Source organism: Cygnus olor, chromosome 15 (genome assembly GCF_009769625.2).
Source record: "Cygnus olor isolate bCygOlo1 chromosome 15, bCygOlo1.pri.v2, whole genome shotgun sequence".
In the NCBI taxonomy this organism is placed as follows: Eukaryota; Metazoa; Chordata; class Aves; order Anseriformes; family Anatidae; genus Cygnus; species Cygnus olor.
This window is the reverse complement of record NC_049183.1, coordinates 4243319-4265567: the sequence shown is the minus strand read 5'-3', so window position 1 is coordinate 4265567 and position 22249 is coordinate 4243319. Positions and strand designations below refer to the sequence as shown.

Genomic DNA, 22249 nt, shown 5'->3' with positions numbered 1-22249 from the left:
GTCAAAAGGGCAGAGCAGACAGGGACAGTCACCTCCCTCAACCTCCACATTTGTGTAACAGCACATGGATCTGGCTTTATTGCCCTCCCCCCCCCCCCAAAAAAAAAAAAATTCAAATACATATTGGACTGTTTTTCATCTTTATTTCACATTTTTGATAGTTTCATTAAATCTCCACATCTGTTATGAAATACTGTACCCATTCTAACACTTTCATTCCTGCTACATCTGCTTCATTGTACTTTAACGGAAAAAGTTGGTCTACATTTAAATAAGCATTATTCTGGCTCTAAAGTTAATTGAGAAATTCACTTCAGATTCAAATAAAAATTTGAGATACCTAAATAAAAAACATCTGGTAGGAAATAGATTTTATTACACAAAATCGTACATTTGTAATTCCTTTAAGGACCACCTTCTTCAGTTTCCTGTTCATTGCATCTGTAATCGCAAATACTTATTTGATTATTCAGTCTCCCCCAGAGAGGGAAGAAAACAAGTTTGTCGAGCTTACGGTCCCTTGACAATTCATTAATGTGTGCATCAAGCCACATCGTCTGCTTTACTACATATGTGAGTGTCCACTTAATCTGATTAGGATAGCTGTACAGCTAACTATCCCGTTTGGAATTAAGTGCACACGTTTAAGAGAGCAGACTAGCACTTACTAAAACCAGATTCAGTGATACTGTCATCACTGACAATCCCTAATATATTTTTTGCCACCTCAATAGCTATGCAAAATGGTGGAGTAGATTGCTCTATGTAAATAAATAGTCTGTAAGTGGATTACACAGCAGCATAACAAAGTCACAAAACCAACATTCATTATGCCCGCTGTAATCGTGGGAATTCATTATCCCCATGTTTACTGCTGCTTCCGTCTCATGCATTTACACTGACAGTTGCCTCCTCAAAGAAGTCTTCTCAAGGAAGAAACGCAAGGACCACTTTCTACAAATGATTCTGGCACAGCACGTCCTATTTGTTTCAAGGTAAAAAAGAGAAGAATTTCTGACAAAGTTCAGCACTTTGAAGGTCGGTATAGAACTTGATCAAGTCCAGACAGGTGATCTGTTTAATAGGAGAAGATAAACTGACCGACACCTTCCAAACAATCCACAGGTGCTTCATGAAAGTTCGTATTATGTTAATGTCCACATACAGAGAAAAGTAAAGAGATTCAAGGTCATTCCCTGCCCCTGTTCTTAACTAGCCAGACACAAGCCAGCTCTAGTCCAGACACTGTACACCTGTGCTAACACGGCTCTGTGCCTGGGATACCAAGACCTTCGGGAAGTTGTGTTTCGAGGTTTAGTAGCTCACAGGTCATACGACACCAACACAGTAATGTGGTTTCTGGACTAAAGCAGATTGATAACTGGCTGTCTCAGAGCACAGGCAGAGGAGCTGCATCTGTCTGTACCTACCAACTTAGGCATTCACCAAGATTTCACTAGGTCTCAGAACAGTTGTACAAAGAGGGGAAGATTAGCCTTTGGTATGGAGTGATTTTCCTCCAGAAAAAAAAACAACTCACAATTCATTACTTACAAGTTGACATAGTATTAAAATATATTACAAGCCAATTAGCTTTGATTTGTTTGGATTTTCAGGAATTCAGGGAAGTAGACTCGAGATTCCTACTGCTACAAATCCCAGCAGGGAGCCAGCATGCACGGACGCATTGCAAAAGACAACCACCTGCATTCACATATGCAACTCAAATTTAATTTGAATGTAATTACGCTGTTCTGGTTTTGGTGACAATTCTTAAAAAGCTACTTACATGCTCTGTATGGGCATGTTGTGAGCATATTCAGAGACGAAGGGAGGCTGACAAAGGTTAGGTTTGCTGTTCTTTTGGAACAGCGTCCAGTCACAGGCTTACCAGAAAACCTGACGCCAAGGGCGTCCATACAGCTATTTTTCAGCACGCACCACCGCAACATTTCCCTGACAAGACTTGGTTACCTTTGTAAAAAGCGTCGCTTCTTCAAAGAATCCCTGCATGCCAGAAACGTGAGCTTTAACTTTAAAACGCTTAAAATCGCTGATTTTACCCTCCGGGGCCCGCCCGGGCCGCCACCGCCAAGCCGCCCGCGGCCCCCAAGCTCGGCCGGGCCCCCGAGGCCGCGCCCCCCCGCCCCGAGCAGGCCCCGGGCAGGCCCGCCCCGCGCCCGCACCCGCCCCCGCTCCCGGGTCTCCACCGCCCCGCGCGCGCACGCACCCGTCCGGAGCAGGCCGGGCCCGGGCCGAGCCGCAGCGCGCTCCCGCCGCCGTCTCCCGGGCCGCCCCGCCGCGGGAGGCAGCGCTCGCTGCGCGGCCCCGCGTTACCGTGCCGACGGGGAGAGCCGCCCGCCCCCGGGCGCTCCCGAAGCGGAGCCGAGGAGGCACGGAAGGGCCCGAGAGCGCCCCGCCGGCCGCCCGGCCCCGCGCCGGTAGCGGGCGGGTTCCTGCCGTCGGCGGCCGGCTTCAGGGCTTTGGGGTTTAACCCCCGAGCAACCGCCGGCGGCGGGCCGGCAGCAGGCAGTTCCCAGCAGCCGCGAGGCTAACCCCGCAACGCAGCCCTCGCCGCGCAGTCACTTCCCCAACCCTCACGCCGCTCGTCACGAACCCCGCAGTCAGTTGTAACCCCACCGCGGTCACAGCCCCGCGCGACCAGGTGAAGAGACGACATCTTCCACCCAGCTGTACCTAACAATTCCCGCGTAATCCAGCGCCCGTTGGCTTCGGCCGTGTAAGCGCTGCGTTCTGCACTTGGGGCCCAGCAAACCCACGCAGTGCTAAAGGCTGAGGGAAGAGCTGACGGAAAGGGACCTGGGGTATTCGGTCAATAGCTGACTAAATAGGAGCCAGCAGCGTGCTCAGGCGGCCACGAAGGCCAGCGGCATCCTTGCTCGTATCAGGAATAGCGTAGCCAGCAGGGCTAGGGAAGCGATTGTCCCTCTGCACTCAGCTCTGGTGAGGCCATACCTCAAGTACCGTGCTCACTTCTGGGCCCCTCTCTACAAGGGCATCGAGGTGCCAGAGCATGTCCGAAGGACAACAAAACTGGTGAAGGGTCTGGGGAACAAGTCTTATGAGGAGCAGCTGAGGGATGTGGGGTTGTTTAGCCCAGAGAAAAGGAGGCTCAGGGAAGACCTTATCACGTTAAAGGAAGCTATCATGGATCAGTCTCTTCTCCCATGTACTAAGAGATGAGAGGAAACAGCCTTAAGTTGTGCCAGGGGAGGTTTAGGAAAAACTTACTGACTGAAAGGGTTGTACAGTATTGGAACAGGCTGCCCAGAGAAGTAGTTGAGTCACCATCCGTGGAGGTCAACAACAACATACAGATGTAGCGCTTGGTGGTCTGGCTTAAGTGTGTACTTGGCAGTGCTGGGTTAAAGGTTGGACCAGACGATCTTAGAGGTCTTTTCCAGTCTAAATGATTCCATGATCTAAAAACACTGACCAGCTATGCTCAGGCGACCATTTTACAGCTTTCACAATTAACTGGTTCCATTGTTAAACAAAGTTCTGCCTAATACCTAAACTACATACGCCTGGTTGCATAGACTTGGACAGAAGTTGAAGTTCCCTGCCCTACTACATTCAGCAGAGAAGCCCTGCTTTTTTAAAGCATTTATGCTTTAAAATAAGAAATAAGCAGAGCATCCCAGGATGCTCTGGTCTTCCCTCATCTGAGTACTGCCCTCATGAAAGAGGCCTGATTACTGCAGAGACCCTGAGGCCCCAGGACACACAAAGAACATGCTTCGGTAGCACAGTCACATAGTGGATCTTACCCTTTCCTCTAAGGGCTTGACCTCAGCTGCTGAGAAAAAAGTAAAGCTGTGATTAGGTGACTCCTATTTAGTAAGACATGAAAGATTAACAACAGATGTCTGACCTTTGGTTTAAATCCTCTTACCTGAATGGGAAAGAACTGCTTTGCTAACAAAAATCACCCATTATCATTTGCCAGATTAAGGAATTTAAGAGCTTTGTATGAACAAAAATTATGAAATTTAATAGCTAAGTGACCTAAAAGGAAAATACAGGATAACATCTACTGCGTTGATGTTTTTTACATCTAAGGCCTTTGAACAAGAAATTTCATGTTGTAATTAGTGTAATAATCATGCACTTGAGATGCAAAATTGAGACCACCACAGACAATAAGTATGCAGTGCACACAATTTGTTACTCATTTTAAAATACACAGGATGCCCAAGAAATCCAAGTTAGTGTTCTTGCCTAGTCCAGAGAACCATGGCAACAAACACTGAAAGACTTTGCATTTTATATCTGTGCAGGTTTGCACAAGCATGATCATGGAGACCTCCCTACCATTAAAACAGAACGAAGAAAAGTTCAAGTGTCTTTTGACATCTCAGCCTTCCCCTTGCCTCTCAGCTCTCATCCTATGCCTTTTTTTTTCAGTCTCTTTAATGGACATTTATGCACATAAGCGATTTTACATTTTAACAGTCTACTTGAGGCAATGGGGCTATTCAACCACATGAAGTTATTTACTTACACAGAGAATGGGAACCTTTAACTCTGAGCTCCGTGGGGAACTGAACGCACCTTCACATGTTTTTGCAAAGAACCATGGAAATGAAACACACAGCACTGTAGATGCAGAATGCATCATTTCCTGTCAGTAATGTTAAATTTGGTTGTGGTCAAATCAAGTGGCAAGAATATTTGATATAAGCCATATGATCTTGCACTACATTCTAACAAGACTGAAAAAATACTCTCAAACTAATGCGTAAGTTTAAAAACAAAGCTTTACAGTTGTGACAAGACCATTAAGCAATTTGGCTCTTCTTGGTTTAAAAATTCAATTTGTAACAATATACTTGTTACTCATAGCTATGCTCTAGAGCATATTTAGAGATGACAAAGCCCAAGGCATGTTTAAATTTAGCTCGCTGTCATGAGTTACTTGCAACACTCTCCACAGGAGCCCTGCCTTCCACAATTTACCTGCCATCATAAAGGTCAAATTGTGAAAGCATTGATTCCAAAGCTACAGATTGTGATTTTTCCTCAAAGGAACAGGACTAAGACCTCCTATCCCGCTAGGATATTCAGGAAGTTTTAAAAAGACAAGTATCCAATATTCTTTTCATAAATAGTTTACTAATAGCTACTAAAGAAAAAATCTCATGCAAAAGTCTGTTTTAAGATTTTTGGAAATTATTTTCACTAGCAGTTAACATGAGATTGCCACATCTAAGTGCCAAACAATGGTCACTGGAAAACACGACAAAAGATTTCATGCACTAATTTAATTCAACTCTCATTTAGTTTGTAAATCACTGAATAAAGCTTCCTTAATCCTTGACATAGTTTACTAAGCAAAAAAAAAAACTCACTAGCTCACCTAATGATACCTATATAAACTCAAACGTCACAAGAAGACTTGAAGTTGTGAAGATGACAGGCCTTCCCAGATTTTATATTTATTGCTTTTAGTACATCACTTACAACACTGAAGAAGAAAAAGATGATTAAAATCCTTAAGTGGTAACAAAGGTGCTACTAATCAAGCACCTCAGCAGCACACTCCACCTGCGGGCCCCCCTCAGCTCAGAACCTTCCAGAAGCACAGCTGCCATTTCGGGATGGCCCAGTGTCTCAGCAGCTCTGTGGCCGAGCCACCAGTGCTCAGCTATGCTTCCCGTGCTGCTCTTCGTAAGAGCTCCCATAAGATCTGCAAGAATTGGTCATTTCTTCACACCCCCCCCAAACCCAGGCTTCGCAGGGATGCTCAGCACCAGACCGGCCGGCACAGCCCCTGCTGGTGCCAAGGCTTTGCCAGAGGCACGGCGTGCTCCAGGCCGAGAGCAGACCCCGGGTCTCCCCTCCACACCCCACCTCCGAGGGCACAAGCGAGGGGAGCAGCAGGCACCCAGCGCCGCAGGCTACCAGGAGAGCCTGCCCCGGCGGGAGGAGAGCGGGCTCCGCAGCGGGACGGGCAGACCCAGGGCAGCCCCGCACCGCTTCACCTCCCGGCTACGACCCAAGCACTGGGACGTTGCGGCGGAGCAGCACAGCGAGCGATGCCAAGCGGCGGCCTCGCCCCGCAGCGCCTCTCACGGGCTGAGGCGCGAGGTCCTCCACGTTCGCAGCGGCACCGCGGGCCGCCCGCTCCCAGAGGAAGTCCCGGCGCCACCCACAGCGCGCTGCCCCTCACTCGTAGAAGCACCGCCTCTTCCGGCGGGCTCTATAAATACAGCGCCGCATGCAAATCAAGAGCCCTCTAGCCAATGAAAACCCAGACGACGGCCATTAGCTACCCTCCTTCCCAATCAGCAGCCGGCTCGCGGGGCAAGCCTCGCCCTCGGCCGGCCCCCAGCTGCCGCCTCTTCCCCCGAGTTACGCCGCCGTCGCCCTCCCCGCGCCGCGCGTCGATTGGCCGGCGTCGGCAACGCGGCCCCGCCTCCCGCCTCGCTCCCGCGTGCCGCCAGCCAATGGCGGCCTTTGTTTGGGGTCCCGCCAGGGGCGGCCCGACGCGCCCGGCGAGGCCCGGCGCAGGCTGACGAGGAAGCGGAACCGCGGCGGCCCGCACCCAGCGCGGCGGCCCGCAGCCCCCCACCGCCGCCCGCTGCGGGGCCGAGCCGGCCCGCCAGGGAGCCGCGGCTCCGGCTCGGGGGCGCTGAGGCCGGCCGGGAAGCGGCGGTGCCGCGGTCGCGGGGATAGGCGGCCTCCCCGGCCGGGCAGCGGGGCCGCTGCCGCCGGCAGCGCTGGGAGGGCCGCTGGAGGCCGCGGGGGTCGCGGGGCGCGCCGGCCTCCGCCCGAGCTGGCGGCTCTGGGGCGCGGCCTGCGGGTGCCTGGGGCTGCGGGGGGCGGAGGAGCCGGAGCGGCCGCCGCCGGGAGAGCCGGAGCGCGGAGGCTGCGAGGCGGCGTTGATGCGGCAGGTAACGCTGCAGGCACGGCCCGGGCCGGGGGAGGGCGGCGGCTCCTCGGGCTCCCGCGGGGCCTGAGGGCCCCTGGGGCCGGCACAGCGGGCGGCGCTGGGGCCCGAGTCCCCGGCAGCGGGAGGAGGCGGCGCCGGGGGCTGCGGGGGGCCGGGGAGGGCGGGGGGAGCCGGGGTTTCGTGAGCGGCGCCGGGTGAGGAGGTGCGGGGCGTGCGGCGGTGTGGCTGGGGAAGGGCGTGCGTCTGAAAGCAAAAGGGAAAGCGAAAACAGCGGGTAGAGGGGGTAAACGCTGCGAGCCCCCGCCGAAGGGTTCGGCCAGGATGCTGCGAAGGGGGGTGGATGCTGGGGGTGGCTGCCCTGGTCTCCTACCGTGTCCTGAGACTGCCCCAGAGGCGTGTGGCGCTGCGGGAGAAACCCTTCAGCCTTCTGACAGGGATTGTTGGGGGGAGCGCAGCAGCTGCATCGTCTAACTTGGGGTAATAAAACCCAAATGGAGATCAAGGAGGTTTGAGTCCTCCCAAAGTTAATGTTTTTTGAGCACAAACTGTCAGGGTTTGAAGATTTCTGTCATCACAGCAACTGAAATTTTTTTTTTTTTTTTAATGTGGAGAAGACTTCTGTTGGTGATCGGGACTCCGTCAGGTTTTATATGAACTTTTAATATCAACTTATATTTACAGTTCAAACCAGTTTATTGGGCTTTTCGCAAAGAACACAATGTTGCCGCATGTCTTTCTGAGCTGCTCGGTAGGGTATTTCAGCTGAGAATTGTTAGAGGGGAAAGTAACACTTTAGTAATAGGAACATAGTCTGTAAATTGTAACGGCACGCATTCAGGTGTTGTCTTATGCTGATGCACCTGGTTTACTTTAAAACACTCCATCCTGGTGTAAGCCTGATCTGTTGCAATTCCATCATTTTATTAGTGATACTTGGAATTTCCTTCTCTCCCTGGTGTTTATCTTTGCCCTTAATTAAAGTTGGACTGTGGCTTCTGTGCTGGCGATAAGGGGTTGCAACTGCGAGTTCTCTCTTCTGCCGTGGAATGGTTTCTTTCTTAGAAGTTGACTTCTAGATCGGGTGCCAGGCCCATTTTTACACTCTCTTAAAAAAACTGCTGTTGGCTTGTAGCAGATAATGTGATTTAATGCCTTAAGCTCTTGTGCGTGTGCACGTGTCTGGTGTTCTGTTCCAGGTACCCCTGTGCCGGGCAGATTTCTGAAGTTAGTGAGTGGCCGTCCCAAATGGCCCCCAAATGTCAGACCCGGCGTTTAAGTGATCTGGTGGTGCCTCTCGGAGGGTGCAGAGCAGCGTCCCGGCAGATCACGTTGTAAAACTTTACTGCTGGCCCGGGAGGTCGCGGCACCCGAGCTCTCCCCGTCGAGGCGAGGGGGGGACGCCGCTGCTGCGGGTGCCCGCGGAGTTTGTGGCCCCCTGAGGTAAAGCCGCGGGGCGCGGGCGCGGGCTGGCCGCGAGCAGTGCCGGCGGCTGCCGAAGCAGCGAGCGAGAACCGAGCCGAGGGGGCTGCGGGGAGCCGGTCCCCTCCCGGCCCGGCCGGCCCGTGACAGGAGAGCCGCCGCCCGGGCGATGCTCGCGGTGAAGGCGGCCGGGCTGCCGGGGCCGGCCGTGCCCGGCTCCCCCCGGGCCGAGCGGTGCCCTGGGGAGGGCCGGGAGGTGCGGGGCTGCGGCGGGGTGGGGGCGGAGGGGAGCTGGAAAGCTTGGTCGCCGTGGCCAGTCCCAGCCCCAGCCGCACACACGCGGGGAGGAGGAGAAGCCGCCGCCGCCGCAGCGAGGAGCATGGAGCCCCCCCCCGCGGCGGGCCGGGCCGGCTGGGCCCCATGGTGAGGAGGCCGAGGAGCCCCCCCGAGCCCCCGGAGCTTCGGAAGGGGTAGGATGGGGGCGAGCCCCGGGCCGGCCCCGGCCGCGCTGCCCCGCTCCGCCGGGCCCGGCGGCTGCCTCCCTCGCCGCCTGCCGAGCGCTTCCAGCGCCCGAGTTGGCCTCGGCGATTTTTTCCGCCCGAGGCGGCCCGAAGCCCTCCGGGGGGCCGCCGGGGGGCCGCCGGGGGAGCCCCGCACCCTTTTGGGCCGGTTTGGGGGGGATTCCCGCGGGGCTCTCCCCTCCCGCCCTCGGCACAGGTTGTTGGGTCGGGACAGCAAACGAAAGGGGATTTAGTAACAAACAACGGCGGCCATGTTGAGAGGAATTTCTGCAGCTAAACTTCTCCCCTCTCAGCCCAGGGGTTTCTCCCCCTCTCTGGTGGGCTCCCCGGCCTGACTTTGTGCCCCTCTCTTTTCTTTCTCTCCTCCCCAACAGGATGACGGTGAAACTGGGCGAGAGCAGCGGGGAGGAAGGGGTGAAAAAGCTGGGCAAGAGAGCAGGAGGAGATGAGGAGTCCCTGGAAGAAGAAGGGGCAGGAGGAGGAGGAGAGGCAGCTCCAGGCAGCAGCAGCACAAAGAAAGAAGAGAAGATTATCAACAGCAACACTAACAGCAGCCCCTCACCGAACCCCAGCTTGTCCCAGGCCCCGGCTGCCCTCCAGCCCTCCCACAGCCAGGACCAGCATCATTTTCTCAGGTCCAGTGTCAGACCTCAGAGCAAGAGGCTGAAGAAGGATTCTCAGGCATCCTCTTCAGTTGGCAGCAGCACTGCTGTAAAAGGCAAAGGTACTGTATTTTGGAACCCTCAGAACGTGCAGACGAGTGGGGTGTAGGGGTGTGGGTCACCTGTGTGTTTGGGGGTTGTCATTCTCCTCCTGCAGATGCCATCTTTTGTTTGGTTTTGGGGAAGGTGTTTTGGGGCTTGTTTCTCACAGTAGCTGAAATCTTCTTTGTGTCCCAAGGCTTCAGCTTCTCTGCTGCCCACTCTCCCATTTGCACTTGCAAAAATGGGGGGATTTGGATGTGTATGCAGAAGAGGGGGGAAAAAAAAGCCCTTCGTTATTGAAGCAAACCTTTAATTCCTGCATTTTGTCTCTTGAGTTTTAGGAAATCTCTGTATTTTGGTTAGGAAATTAGACTCTAACAAGCTGTGTAATCAGGTGGCTGCACTCTGCATTCTGTCATTGAATAATAACAAAATATTAAATGGGTGGTAGTTTAAAAAAAAAAAAAGGGGGGAAAAAAGCGAACCACAAGATATTGTTGATTTCTGTGTTATTTCTGTGACTGTTCTACTCAAGGAACTATTTTGGAAACAGCTGTGAAATACACATTGAACTATTTGTTTCTAAGGTTTTGTGAGTCACTAGTACTGCATTACTGTTTCAGAACAGTTAAGGGATTTTCATGCAATTTGATTTTTTTACTTTTTTTTTTAAAAATAAGGTTGTTTTGTATACATCTATGCATGCATATTTTTACCTACATATACATGCTTTTTTTACTTTAGCGTTGAGGATGAGAATATGTTTTTTTCAAAGCAGTTTCTTCCTGAAGTAGCTGGAAAATAGCAAGGATATTTGAATATTTTGGTGCTATTGTGTGTGCTCAGCAGTTACGGGTTGACACCTGGTGCTGTACCTGAGCTGTGCTTGAGACTAGTTTTGGATACCTTGCGCAAAAGTACTTGTGTTATTTTCTGTTAAGTTTTGAAAAGAATAACACTTGTCGATTTCTTCAAGATTTGAAATAGCAGAAATTATTTTTGTCTGCTGCAACTAAATAAAACTCCATGTAGCATGGATGTATATTGAACATTACCTCACTTTTTTGGTCCATTACAGTGGCATGCACTTGCTGGACATTAGGTAAACACTAAGAATTGTGGCAGTTTTGTGTTGCAGTAAGAAAGCAGTGTTTTACACATTGCCACCTTTTAGTTATTGCCATATAAGGTAAAAAATATTGAATTTAGCTGTTTCACAGTTAATATAATTGAATATTTTTAGTACCTTTATAAGTCCTCTGTAATCTCTTAAACTTTTTTGATCTGAGTGAAAATCTTCCGTGTGTGGTGTTGGAGGATAGAGGCCTGTGTAAAGGCCTGTGTAAATTTTCTCCCAGCTGCATTAAGCCAAATAAACAAACAGATGGAATACCCAGGAGTGTTTAGCTACAGACAATTATTTCAAGGGTTGTAAGTAGCGTTAAATGGGAGGAGATACTCCTTTGGAATAAATGTTACCCATAATGGACGAGTGCAATATGTGCATTTGCAGCTTCATTGCTTTGGAAGTGTATGCACATGTGAACAAAATACACGCATCTTGCGCACGTGTATATTCATATTTTTATATTTGTACATAAACATTCACTTATGTTTTAGAGGAGTGGGATGATATTTAACGAGGTGTATTGATACAGTTGAAAAGCAGACTCTGTTCTGCAATTCAGATCCCAAAATAACTATAATAAATGTATGTATTAATCATACATACAGAACAGACTATATTATTTCAGTAATCGGTCATAGATAGGCAATCACTGTACCTGACTATATTGTCAGGTTTGGAGAAACTTTAAGTCGCTGGGGGAGATGGTCACTGGTAGAATGACAATTACGCTTTCACATTTTGAACTGTAAGACCAGCCACAGCTTTGCCTGGCCGGTTTAGATGTGAATGTATTAAAGCTGATACTTCTCTGATATGGCTGAGATTATAACTGTCAGATCTTGGAGAACAGAGCCATGGAGTGGGATCCTTTCTAATTTGAGCTCTTTACGTGCAGAGATACATACTGAGACACTTTCTAGGCTTGTCTGAATTCTCCCTAATGAAATGTTTTGTGCTAAGAAGTTACAGGGGTTTGCATTCCAAGTGAAGTGTCTCTCAGAGCTAGCTTCCCGTAGGGAACTGGTTGAATAGTGAAGATTACCAGTAAGGATTGTACTAAAGTCCTTACAGTTGCTGGCCCACCAACTTTCTCCTCCTCTGTAAGTATAAAAATGATAAAGAGCTCAAATGCGTTTGCAATCCTTTGTATCAGCTCTGAAAGTTTGAAGCTTTTGCGTTTTGCATGGCACAATCAAGGTGATAACTGCAAAGGTAATGGTGACATGGGACAGTGGGAGTGTCGAGACCATGCTTACATTTGGTCCAGTGAAACCAGAAACTTGATTGTGTCATGAGCTTTCAATAAAGCTACGTAACCCTTAAAATTGTATTAAGGTGGTCCTGCTTTTAGAATATATGTATTCTAAAGTGAAGTCTCTTTTGAAGGCTATTATTAAGGAATGTGATCATTAAAATTAATTTCTTTCAAATCGTAGTTACACAGCAGGCATTGATTTATCCTAATCATGTCTTTAAAAGCCATTTGAAAGTAGTAGTATTTTCTATCTGTCACAGATCCCTTATAATTTTTTTGCATTTATGCTTTGAGGGTACTTTATTGCAGCAAACAAATTACTCTTAAAGTAAACTTCATTGCATGCAGCAGGAAAAGTTTGCCTGCTCAACAGCTGCTGACTTTCTGACTTTATCTTACTATGGTTCAGAGAAGATATTTAATAATAATTCTCAAATTCTGCCTAGTAAAATAGATAAACACAGTCCTAATTTTCAGATCTCCCTGATACAATATTTAGTTGTGGATTTCTTTACTTTTTATTTTTATTTTTTATTCTGGAGCTTTGTGTACCGTTGTTACACTTTGACTTTAGGGCAAAAATGACATAAAAATATTATAGTAAAATAAAGTTTGAGAACTGTTTAGCTTCTAAAAGTCACACCATTTTGATTGCTAAAAGGTTTATCAAAGTTCGTGCACAAGTATCTAAACGTGTAATTTTTTTAGAATGATTATCTTATTTTCAAATATTGATCATCTTTTTATTATTTCAAGTTCATAATCTATGCTCTAAATAGTGGAAGTAGTGGAATAGCTTGGAAGTAAGTCTTTAAGTAACTTTTGTGCACGAAACCAGAGAAGGAACCTGAAGGATTGGTGGGGTGCAGTCAGTTGATTGAGAGCTCAGATGCAGGAAGGTTTTTCGAGGGAAAAGAAGCAGCCCAATATAAGGTCGCTGAAGAAAAGGCATTTCCGAGAGTTTACTTCTCAAATGCAGATATGCCACACTGTTGCTGAGCACAGGTTTTAAGGTGTGTTTTGGGGCACTGTGAAGCAGTGAGTGGTGAAAATACGTGTGTGTATGTTGTGACCACGTTAGTAAAAGTAAACGCAGACTATGTTGCCATCATATGCTGTAGATGTACTAGGAACTAAAGTAGGGCGTTCTCATTTTCATGTTTTTATTCATTTTTCTGAATGCATAATGAAGTTGGGAGGAAATAGTAACAAAATCTAATGGTGACGAGCTGAAGCTTGAAAGCGTCTTTCATGCTGTTACTCTAGACTTATTCATAAAATGTGTAATAAGCAGTTTTCTTTAAAAATAAATTACTCAGCTGAAAGCATTAATTGAATTAAAACATTCAGTCTTTTGGCATTGTATAAAACTCGCTGGAAAGCAGTTCACAGTTTGCTTCAGCCCAACGAAGTTGTGTGTTCTGTAGTATGTGAATTAAATTAACTCCTGGGTCTTCTGTGAAGAGGCTGTGTAGACCAAGGTACCCAGTGTATGTACTTGCAGTATGATTTCATAGTATCTTTGCAAGTTTGTATGCTGAAGGATGTATCGTAACCTTCATGTGAAATGTGATTCCTCCAGTGTTATTTCTTTAGGGAATGAATGACAGTTCTAAAAACTACCAGCACAGTCCCTCATTCTAATATTCTTCTTAATCTATCAATCTAATTTCCTGTTGGTACCTCTCTTCCCGTCCTAAACTGAGGTGCTTTCATTTATGCTTTTTTCCTCCCTCCCTTCCCTTGAAAGTGGCTCAGGACAAAAACTGTGCAGTGTCTCATTCCACACCATGAGAGGAAGATTTTGTTTGGTGTGCCCTATGCTGTAGGTACTGAACTTTGAAAGGCGGCTGCCTGCAAGGCACATGGCTGCACAACCACATAGTTCAGGCAGAACCTTGTACGAGGCCTCACGCCTAGAGGAGGTGCTTACAATGCATTCTTCTCTTTAAGGGTGTTTTCTAATGGAAGAGCAAGAGAATGATTTACTTGAGGTGGGGGAGTAACCAAATTTATAATAAACCACGGTTATTTTTTACAGCTATGTTTGGTTAGCTCAGATACCACTTTATTTGATAGCTTGAATGTGTGCTGTCCATAGACAAGCGAGCCTTCAGTTCAGTATAGTAACGTGTGTGTGTTTATATACATATATATTTATACACACATGCACACACACACACATGTATCAGGAGTGTAGACTCCTGCTGCTAACTGGCATATGATTAAAAACATTCAACTACATCTTGCTTTTGCAAGTCTTCAAAATAGTAAGAGATGGAAGAAGCTAAACTAATTTGTCTTTGTAGGACATTGATATGTTTTATTTAAAACTTTGGATGTTAATTCGTAACAGGAGCATAATACGGTGTGAACATACAACATGGCTTGGGCTGTACTAGATTAGCCTTCTTAGGAGTCCATGCCATTTACTACAGAGGCATACAAGGTAGAAACCCACTTCGCAGTTAAAATGTTAATCCTCAAACTGAAGCATTGACATGCAAGGAATGTATCGGTATCTCTCCCTCTCTTGTCTGTATTCTCTTCTCATCTACAGTTCTTGGAGAGGAAAGCAAATTGGATTCAGCTGCAGCTTTGTTGGGTCCTTCCATGGAACAAGTGGCTTCACTTAAATTCCTGTGTATCTGATGCATTTCTTCTCTGAAGTACATGATGTAGTATCTAACTTTGGAAAGATACGTGGCTAAAAATGGGATTTGTTTAACAAATCATCAGGAAGAAAGTTGGGACGTGTCTTTGCTTTTTTTCATTAAAATTGAGGAGTAGATGCTTATTGAGGAATGTTCTGCCATGAGAATAGCAGAATGCATTTGGAAGCCATCTGGAAACTATAGATTATTAGCACCTTGTCCAGTTCTGTTGGCAACAAACGTTTTGATGTACATTTCTAAAGACTGCTAAGCACTAATACAGGTTTGTGAGGGGGAAGAATACTCAAAAGTGTTATCTACTGTGGCCTTCTTAATGGCAGTCTTTGCTCAGAAATGCTTTTAAAGATGGTACTGTGTAGTTCAACCCTGTTACTGGCTTGTATAGAATCTAAAACAAGAAAAAATGTTGTGAAGGAAACTTTATGTCATGGTACAAGTTGGCATTTGCATCTTGTGCTTTGGAGAGGGAGTTCAGCGTTTTACACTCTGAATTTGGCTGGCAGCATGCAAGAATCTGTGAAAGCATCATCTCATTTCTAAAGGTATTTCCTGGTAGATGTTCCCCTTGCATTTGACTGGTGACTCCTGAAGAAGTTCGCATTTTGCAACTAACCCTTTAGACCACCAATAAGGAAACTAGGCTGCATGTTGAGATACGTGAGTGTAGTGGGGATTAACTGCTGAATGCCAGCTTCTAGAATCTGTAAGATACTAATCAGCTGGCACGTAAGAGCTGCTAGTAGAGAATGGAAGAGTAAACACAAAGATGCTACCTACAGCCTAGGAGGAAAAACTTCTTGTGATTATAGTCAGGATAAGACACTGATACTCACCATGATTTGCTTTTTTCATATATGTGCAGTGTTCCATTGTTTGTCACTTTCATACCAGATTGTAAGCTGCGGTCTTTAAATATCTTTGTATTATTTTTTTTTGCAAGTATTTGCATTTTTCTTAGAACTATGAAGACAACTGCATCTACAGAAAAAATAGTTTGAGATGTTCCTATATTCACAGATATGAGAAGTTCTAATAGGCAATACTGGATTACTGGAACAAAAGTCTGAAACATTGATGTTCTGATCTGTGGTCTTGTTAGGGGTTAGAGTTCAAACACCAAGCATAGAAACTTGATGTTTTTGCAAACTGTGGATTGAAAGATGAGTGAAAACACTGACAACTTGCGCATCCAAACTTGCTGCTTTGTACCTCATATGCAGGAGCTAGCATCCCCCTGCATCCTGGAGTGAAAAGAAGGAATTGTTTTGGCGTGGCTGTGGAGATGTCCAGTCCTGTGACTGGGTAGTGCAGGCTGAGTAGGCAGAGCGAGGATAACTATCTTGTCTTTGTCTTGTCTGCAGTGATCTCACATAAATGTCTTTATGTAGAAGAAGCACCTAACCGGATTGTTTGAGTAAGCTCCCTTCCTCTCTCCAGCAGTTTTGCAGCATTCATGGGTACGGCTGGCCTCGATGGACCTTTTTGTTTTAATGCATTAGTTAAATTTTAAATAATCTGTTGTTGGGATTTAATGATGATTATCATCTGTCGTTAGTGACGGGATGGAAACTTGTTAGCTGTTTTGCATATTACAAGAATCTCATACGGTAAGATTGAAACAATGAATTTATAGCGTGAGATGTAATAATGTGTGACTATTTTTACTTCTGCCTTTTATCCTCAATTGTTTTATGTTACATTTTAGAATACACTGCATTCCATTTCCTCACTGAGATCCAGTAAGCTGCAGAGTGGATTGTGGTAACGCAGGGATAGATATTACTGTGCACAGTAGCAAGGAAGATACTGCAAACACATGGTAGAGCAAAGTCCTTTATTCCTGGCATAATCGAATGGCGTGTAAGATCTCTGCGGAGGTAACAAGATATTAGAATTTTTACATCTTCACACGTTACTGTAAACATTTCTCTGCATAGTGATTTATTTGTGTTTAAAACAAGAAAGAATGTGATGAACTTCCCAGGATTACAATTTTTAATTCCAGGAGTCTGTCTCGTAGAATAGTAAGTAAACCTAAAGGAATGAAGGAGCAATATTGAGCTACGTATCCTTTGTAGAAGCTGGATCAGTGGAGTCCTTCCTTAGCAGGTCCTGAGGGGAGGATCCTTGATAGAATTGTTCTTTTCATTTCATCTTTTACATGCAGCTAAGTGGAAATCTGCTGAACTTTATAGTCTCACTAGAACTTAATGTCCTTTCTGATGGTTTTGCATCTTAAGTTTCTATTAAAAACGCTTTATGAAGACTTTGTGTACCAATTGTGCTGTACAATCTTTATAAAATCCTTGATAAGATCTTTAGTTACAGCATCTGACCTTAGGTTTTTACTTGATCATGTATACACAGATAATTAACTATATACCTATATCTATCTAGATCCCTATATATATAATACCTGTACGTAGATAGATAGGTATAGATCTATACATACAGGTGGTTCCTCTAAACAATTTGCCAGAAAGTTAGAGGTCTGCTATCAGAAGAGTAACTGCACGGTAGAAATCCGTAGATGTCTTGTGATGAAGATGGTCTTTTGCACTGGGAGCTTGCAGCAACAGGATGTTGTACATTGAGATTGAAGACTGATGTATTCACCTTTCTTGACCAGAATTTTTAAATATTAAGACTTGTATTTCTTTACCGTGCAAATTGTGATGTTCCGGTCTCACATTTGCAGAGTACAGAAACAATTCGGGGTCTTACAAAGAGCTGTTTATCTTCTCAGCCACCTGTTAAAGTGCCTCAGATCTTTCTAATTGTTTTTTTAAAGACTTGTCTTCATAGTATCAGAATTAAATTGCTTAACGTTGTCTTCACAGTATCAGAATTAAATTGCTTAACTTTGAGTTATTTTGTGAGTCACTGATGAAGGCTTTAGGAAATAGAGAAGGTTGGTTGGTTGTTTTCCCCAGAATTGTTTTAGGTGAATTTTCTTATAGTTACGTGATTCTATTTCATGCTTTGCCTTATTTGCCTCTCTGTGGTGGCAGTAATTTTCTTTGAAAGGATCAAATAACAGTTCTTGGAAATAAAAAATAACCTTAAAATGGTCACAATATCATAATTAATATCAGGTATATATTTATTGCAGGAAAAGAGTGCTTTCATGCATTTTACTCTGTTCTAAATTTTGTTTCATATATACTTTGTTGTTTGAACATACTGCTGCTCTAGGATTTAGAGCAGTATGGTTTTATAGTCTCAAGGAACTCCTTTTGAAATGCAACTGAATACCTACAGTTAAGATTTACATACAAGTCTTTCAAATCTTTAAATCGGAGCAAGCCTTTGAAAGTTGATTCTTCTGATACTCTTTTGCATTTCAATGTAATTCAGGATTATCAAACTGGGATATCCTAGCTATTGAACGAGAAATAGAAATTCTGTACTTAAGTAATTAACACAGACTTTGTCAGGTATGCAAACTGCTTCAGATAACTGAATTGCAAAAGATAACTGAGCTGAAGCCAAGTGCAAGGTCGTGCGCCTGGGACAGGGCAAACCCAAGCACAGATACAGGCTGGGCAGAGAATGGATTGAGAGCAGCCCTGATGGAGAAGGACCTGGGCGTGTCGGTTGATGAGAAGCTCAACTTGTGCCGGCAATGTGTGCTTGCAGCCCAGAAAGCCAAATGTATCCTGGGCTGCGCCAAAAGCAGCGTGGCCAGCAGGTCAAGGGGGGTGATTGTCGCCCTATGGTCTGCTCTTGTGAGACCCCACCTGGAGCCCTGCGTTCAGGTCAGGGACCTCCAGCACAAGGACGTGGACCTACTAGAATGAGTCCAGAGGAGGGCCACAAAGATGATCAAAGGAGTGGAGCACCTCTCCTGTAGAGACAGGCTGAGGGAATTCAGTCTGGAGAAGAGAAGGCTCTGGACAGACCTTACAGCGGCCTGCCAGTACCTAAAGGGGGCTACAGGAAAGCTGTGGAGGGACTCTGTCAGGGGTGTAGTGATAGGACAAGGGGCAATGGCTTTAAACTAAAAGAGGGTATGTTTAGATTAGATAGGAGGTTGAAATTCATTACTGTGAGGGCGGTGAGGCACTGGAACAGTTTGCCCAGAGCAGCTGTGGATGCCCCATTCCTGGCAGTGTTCAGGGCCAGGTTGGACGGGGCCTTGAGCAACCTGGTCTAGTGGGTGGCATCCCTGCCCATGGCAGGGGGTTGGAACCAGATGATCTTGAAGGTCCTTTCCCACCCAAGCTGTTCTGATTCTTTTCAATTCTTAGCATAGAATGCTTTGTACGCAAATGCATATAAAAGTCTGGTAAACTAGTTGGGACTGCTGTGTTACACAAGCTGGGTTTATATACAGATAAACTATAATGGCAATAACTGGACAAATGGAAACAGTAATAAGCTTTCTTTGTAATAAGAAATGTATGTTGAATGTTGAAATGATTTTGTTTTATAAAGTACAAACCTGCACTGGTAAAGGCAGTCAAATCCTAATTCTCAGAAAAATTGGAGAAAATGTATTTTTGAAGTGTAAGTTATTGAGTGCTTACATTTTCATGGAAAAAATGGAGTGCGCTCCGTTGGGCTGTCTCGCTGGTTTCTGGATTCTGATAATCTGTTACAATGTCAAACCAAATACCATGCTTGGTTTGATTTCTCTTGTGAATAAATCACGTATTTAAGGTTGGATGATAATGTTTGTAATGATTAAACGGTCTTCAAAAGACTTACCATTCCAGAGGTGATTTTAAAAGATATTTTATTCTTTGGAATTAATGTGGGGGAAATCTTGTTGCGTTATACACAGCTATTGGAGCTTCCAATCTTTCTTCTTCACTACTTGCAAAAACAGCAAATTCCTGAATCATTCCCTGAATGATTCCCTGAGTTAGGTTCTTTGGGGAGCCGACAACTGACAAACGTAGAATCAAGATTACACTTCTGTGCCTTTTTCCAAAAGTCGCATCAGAATCTGTGCTATGAAGAGGGATTGGGACTTGCCATCATTGGGATAGCTTGAATTATCCTTGTAATTTTCCTAGGTGGGCTTAGTTCCTCCCTTATACGTGAATCCTGATATTGGTTTAATATTCACACCAGTTGTGTTTTTTGCAGCAGCAGATAATGGAGGATCTGCATCTGGGGGCACATCAGGAATTCCTCCCAGCAATCCTACTGCAAATTCCAAGTCAGCAGCAAGGAACCTGGGCTCCTCAGCTGGAGAGAAGGAGGAAGGAAAGAAGGTCAGACGTCAGTGGGAATCATGGAGCACAGAGGACAAAAATACTTTCTTCGAGGGACTGTATGAGGTACATGTAGAGGAAAATAACCAGCTTAGATGGCTTAATTTGGTATGTGGATATTCCTAAAGAATGTTGATTTAATTGAGATTTGCAAGAGCACCACCCGTATGCATATATTGCATTTGTCTGTGCATATATGTGTCTATGCAGTTGGCTATACAACAGCTGTGGATCAAAGCCACCTTTCAAAACTGTCAAGCTTTTTTTCTGAAATACATTGGAAATATGTGTGAATTTTATTCACGAATGTTAATAATAACATTTTTTATTATGGTTCTATTTCAAGTATGAAAAAAACAAATCCCCATCTCAACTTTGAAAAGCAACACACTCATGTTGTAATATTAGCAAATAAGAAAATACATTTTCTTTTAAACTGTCGCAGGCACTGTAGTGTTTTGAGGATAAGCAGGCTTAAGCATTTTCAGTACTAGGGTTGAGAGACAAGGAAAAGTTAGATCATCTAACTTTTTGTCTCATATGTTTTATACAAGATGTTCCTGGTTGTCCTGTTCTTACAATTATTTTTAAGAGCACTTCTGTTACAAAAACAGATGCTAAAGGGGAAAATAAAAGAAATGCTTATGGGCTTGTTTGTTTTTTATAGTGGTAAGCGTGATTCATATGTATATTTTGTGGAAAAAAATGAACAATTAAACTGTTTTCTTTTAAGTCCCTCAATCACTGAAAGAACATGTTTGTTTTTCTGCTTTCATTCATTTTGTGCTGTTACCTTTCAAAAGAGGTTTTCATACTTTGTAGTCCTACTTAAATCAAGTGCTTTTGAATTTTGAGAAATTTTATGATACGGGAATTCAGTAGTAATGTTCTTAAAATTATTTTTTCCTTTTTTTGGACTCCAGGGATTTTATGAGAATTAAATAATTTAAGGGGACAGTTAGGTGTCTTCTTTTTACCCTGAGAGTAAGCTTCTAAATAACTTCTAGTGCAAAAGGGTGTTTTCTGTTTCTGTTTAAAAAACAAAACAAGAAAACAAAAGAAACAATCAAAACCTAAAAATTCTACCTTATTATTAGAAACTCAAATTTTGTACCACTAATAACCTGAATATGAAATTCACTGTAAATAAAAATGAAGCTATTAAATATAACATTTGCCCCAGTCAGAAATGAATGTAGGACAGAGGAGAGGAAAAATGCTGTTGAAAGTGAAGAAAGCTAAGTGAGAAAGTCAGTATTTTCAATTCTGGTACTCAGTGCATTTGAGTAAAGTTGCCTTTTAAAAGGTTTTTAGCAACTTATATTTCTTTATTTTGAAGAAAAATCAAGAAAATGTAATTTCTTTGGCATCTATAATACATTTTATATAACATAAAGGAAAACATTGTCATTCTTGTGCTGTTGAGTTCTGATAACCAAGACTTTTGTTTATGACACCTGAGATCTAATTTCCCACAAAGAACCTCAAAATCCCTTGTGTTGTTTCAGTTGTCTTATGACAAGGGATAAGTTTGGTTATGAGTATTTAGATTTGTTTTACTTACTCTTCAGCATGGAAAGGACTTTGAAGCTATCCAGAACAACATCGCCCTGAAATACAAGAAGAAAGGCAAGCCAGCAAGCATGGTGAAGAATAAAGAGCAGGTCCGCCATTTCTACTACCGCACCTGGCACAAGATTTCAAAGTACATTGACTTTGATAATGGTTAGTATGCAATGAAGTGGGCTTAGTGTAGAGCTCAGTCTTGTGAGTGTTGGAGTCCTGCCTTTTAGTACCTTAGTGGAGGGTAGGAATGAAGGAAATGAAAGAGTAAGTACTGAATAGGATATCTGTGAATATGTTATATGTTTATTAACATGACCATACCGAGGTTCTTTTTTTTAAATACTTATTAAAAATGGTATTAGTGTTGTTGCTTTTATATTAGTTCAGCACACCATAACAAATGCTGATCCTACTATTAATATTGAGGAGAAAAAACAGGTTCAGTTAAATGTTCTTTTATGATCAGGAACCAGACCTTTGAGGACAGCTAACTAAATGTTAGTCAAGCATAATTTCATTGAGAATATTGATTTCAGCACTACTTTGCACTTCTTCATGGAATCATAGAATGGCTTGGGTTGGAAGGGAACTTAAATATCATCTGGTTCCACCCCCCCCGCCATGGGAAGGGATGCCACCCACTGGATCAGGTTGCCCAGGGCCTCATCAAATCTGGCCCTGAACACCTTCAGGGTTGGGGCCTCCACAGCTGCTCTGGGCAGCCTGTGCCAGTGTCTCACCACCCTCTGAGAGAAGAATATCCTCCCAACATCTAATCTAAATCTTGCCTATTTCCGTTTAAAATCATTCCTCTGTGTCCTGTCACTACCTATTCGAGCAAA

The 22249-nt window shown here is 44.9% G+C and overlaps 2 protein-coding genes across 9 annotated transcripts in view; one reads left to right on the top strand and one right to left on the bottom strand.

The window, feature by feature from the left end:
- Positions 1 to 6195, bottom strand: part of IFT140 (intraflagellar transport 140) — an 80671-nt gene extending 74476 nt beyond the window's left edge. The window contains exons 1-2 of one of the 5 annotated variants that reach the window (XM_040574430.1): positions 2231 to 2433; positions 1431 to 1517 (exon numbers count right to left, since the gene is read on the bottom strand). Coding sequence is in view for 1 of the 5 variants with exons in the window: in XM_040574428.1 (XP_040430362.1) it covers positions 1790 to 1919 (130 nt within the window). In the remaining 4 variants the exon portion in view is untranslated. Of the gene's footprint in view, positions 1 to 1430; positions 1518 to 1789; positions 1942 to 1974; positions 2078 to 2230; positions 2434 to 5380 lie in introns of those variants that run through there. The other 4 variants (XM_040574432.1, XM_040574429.1, XM_040574431.1 and 1 more) reach the window with 4 other exon arrangements.
- Positions 6196 to 6782: 587 nt separating this feature from the next.
- The window catches only part of CRAMP1 (cramped chromatin regulator homolog 1), a 44430-nt gene continuing 28963 nt past the window's right edge, over positions 6783 to 22249 (top strand). Inside the window, exons 1-4 of one of the 4 annotated variants that reach the window (XM_040574426.1) lie at positions 6783 to 6917; positions 9231 to 9580; positions 19714 to 19907; positions 21413 to 21566. In XM_040574426.1, coding sequence (XP_040430360.1) covers positions 9232 to 9580; positions 19714 to 19907; positions 21413 to 21566 — 697 coding nt within the window. In that variant the 5' untranslated portion in view covers positions 6783 to 6917; position 9231. Of the gene's footprint in view, positions 6918 to 7077; positions 8357 to 8596; positions 8759 to 9230; positions 9581 to 19713; positions 19908 to 21412; positions 21567 to 22249 lie in introns of those variants that run through there. The other 3 variants (XM_040574427.1, XM_040574425.1, XM_040574423.1) reach the window with 3 other exon arrangements.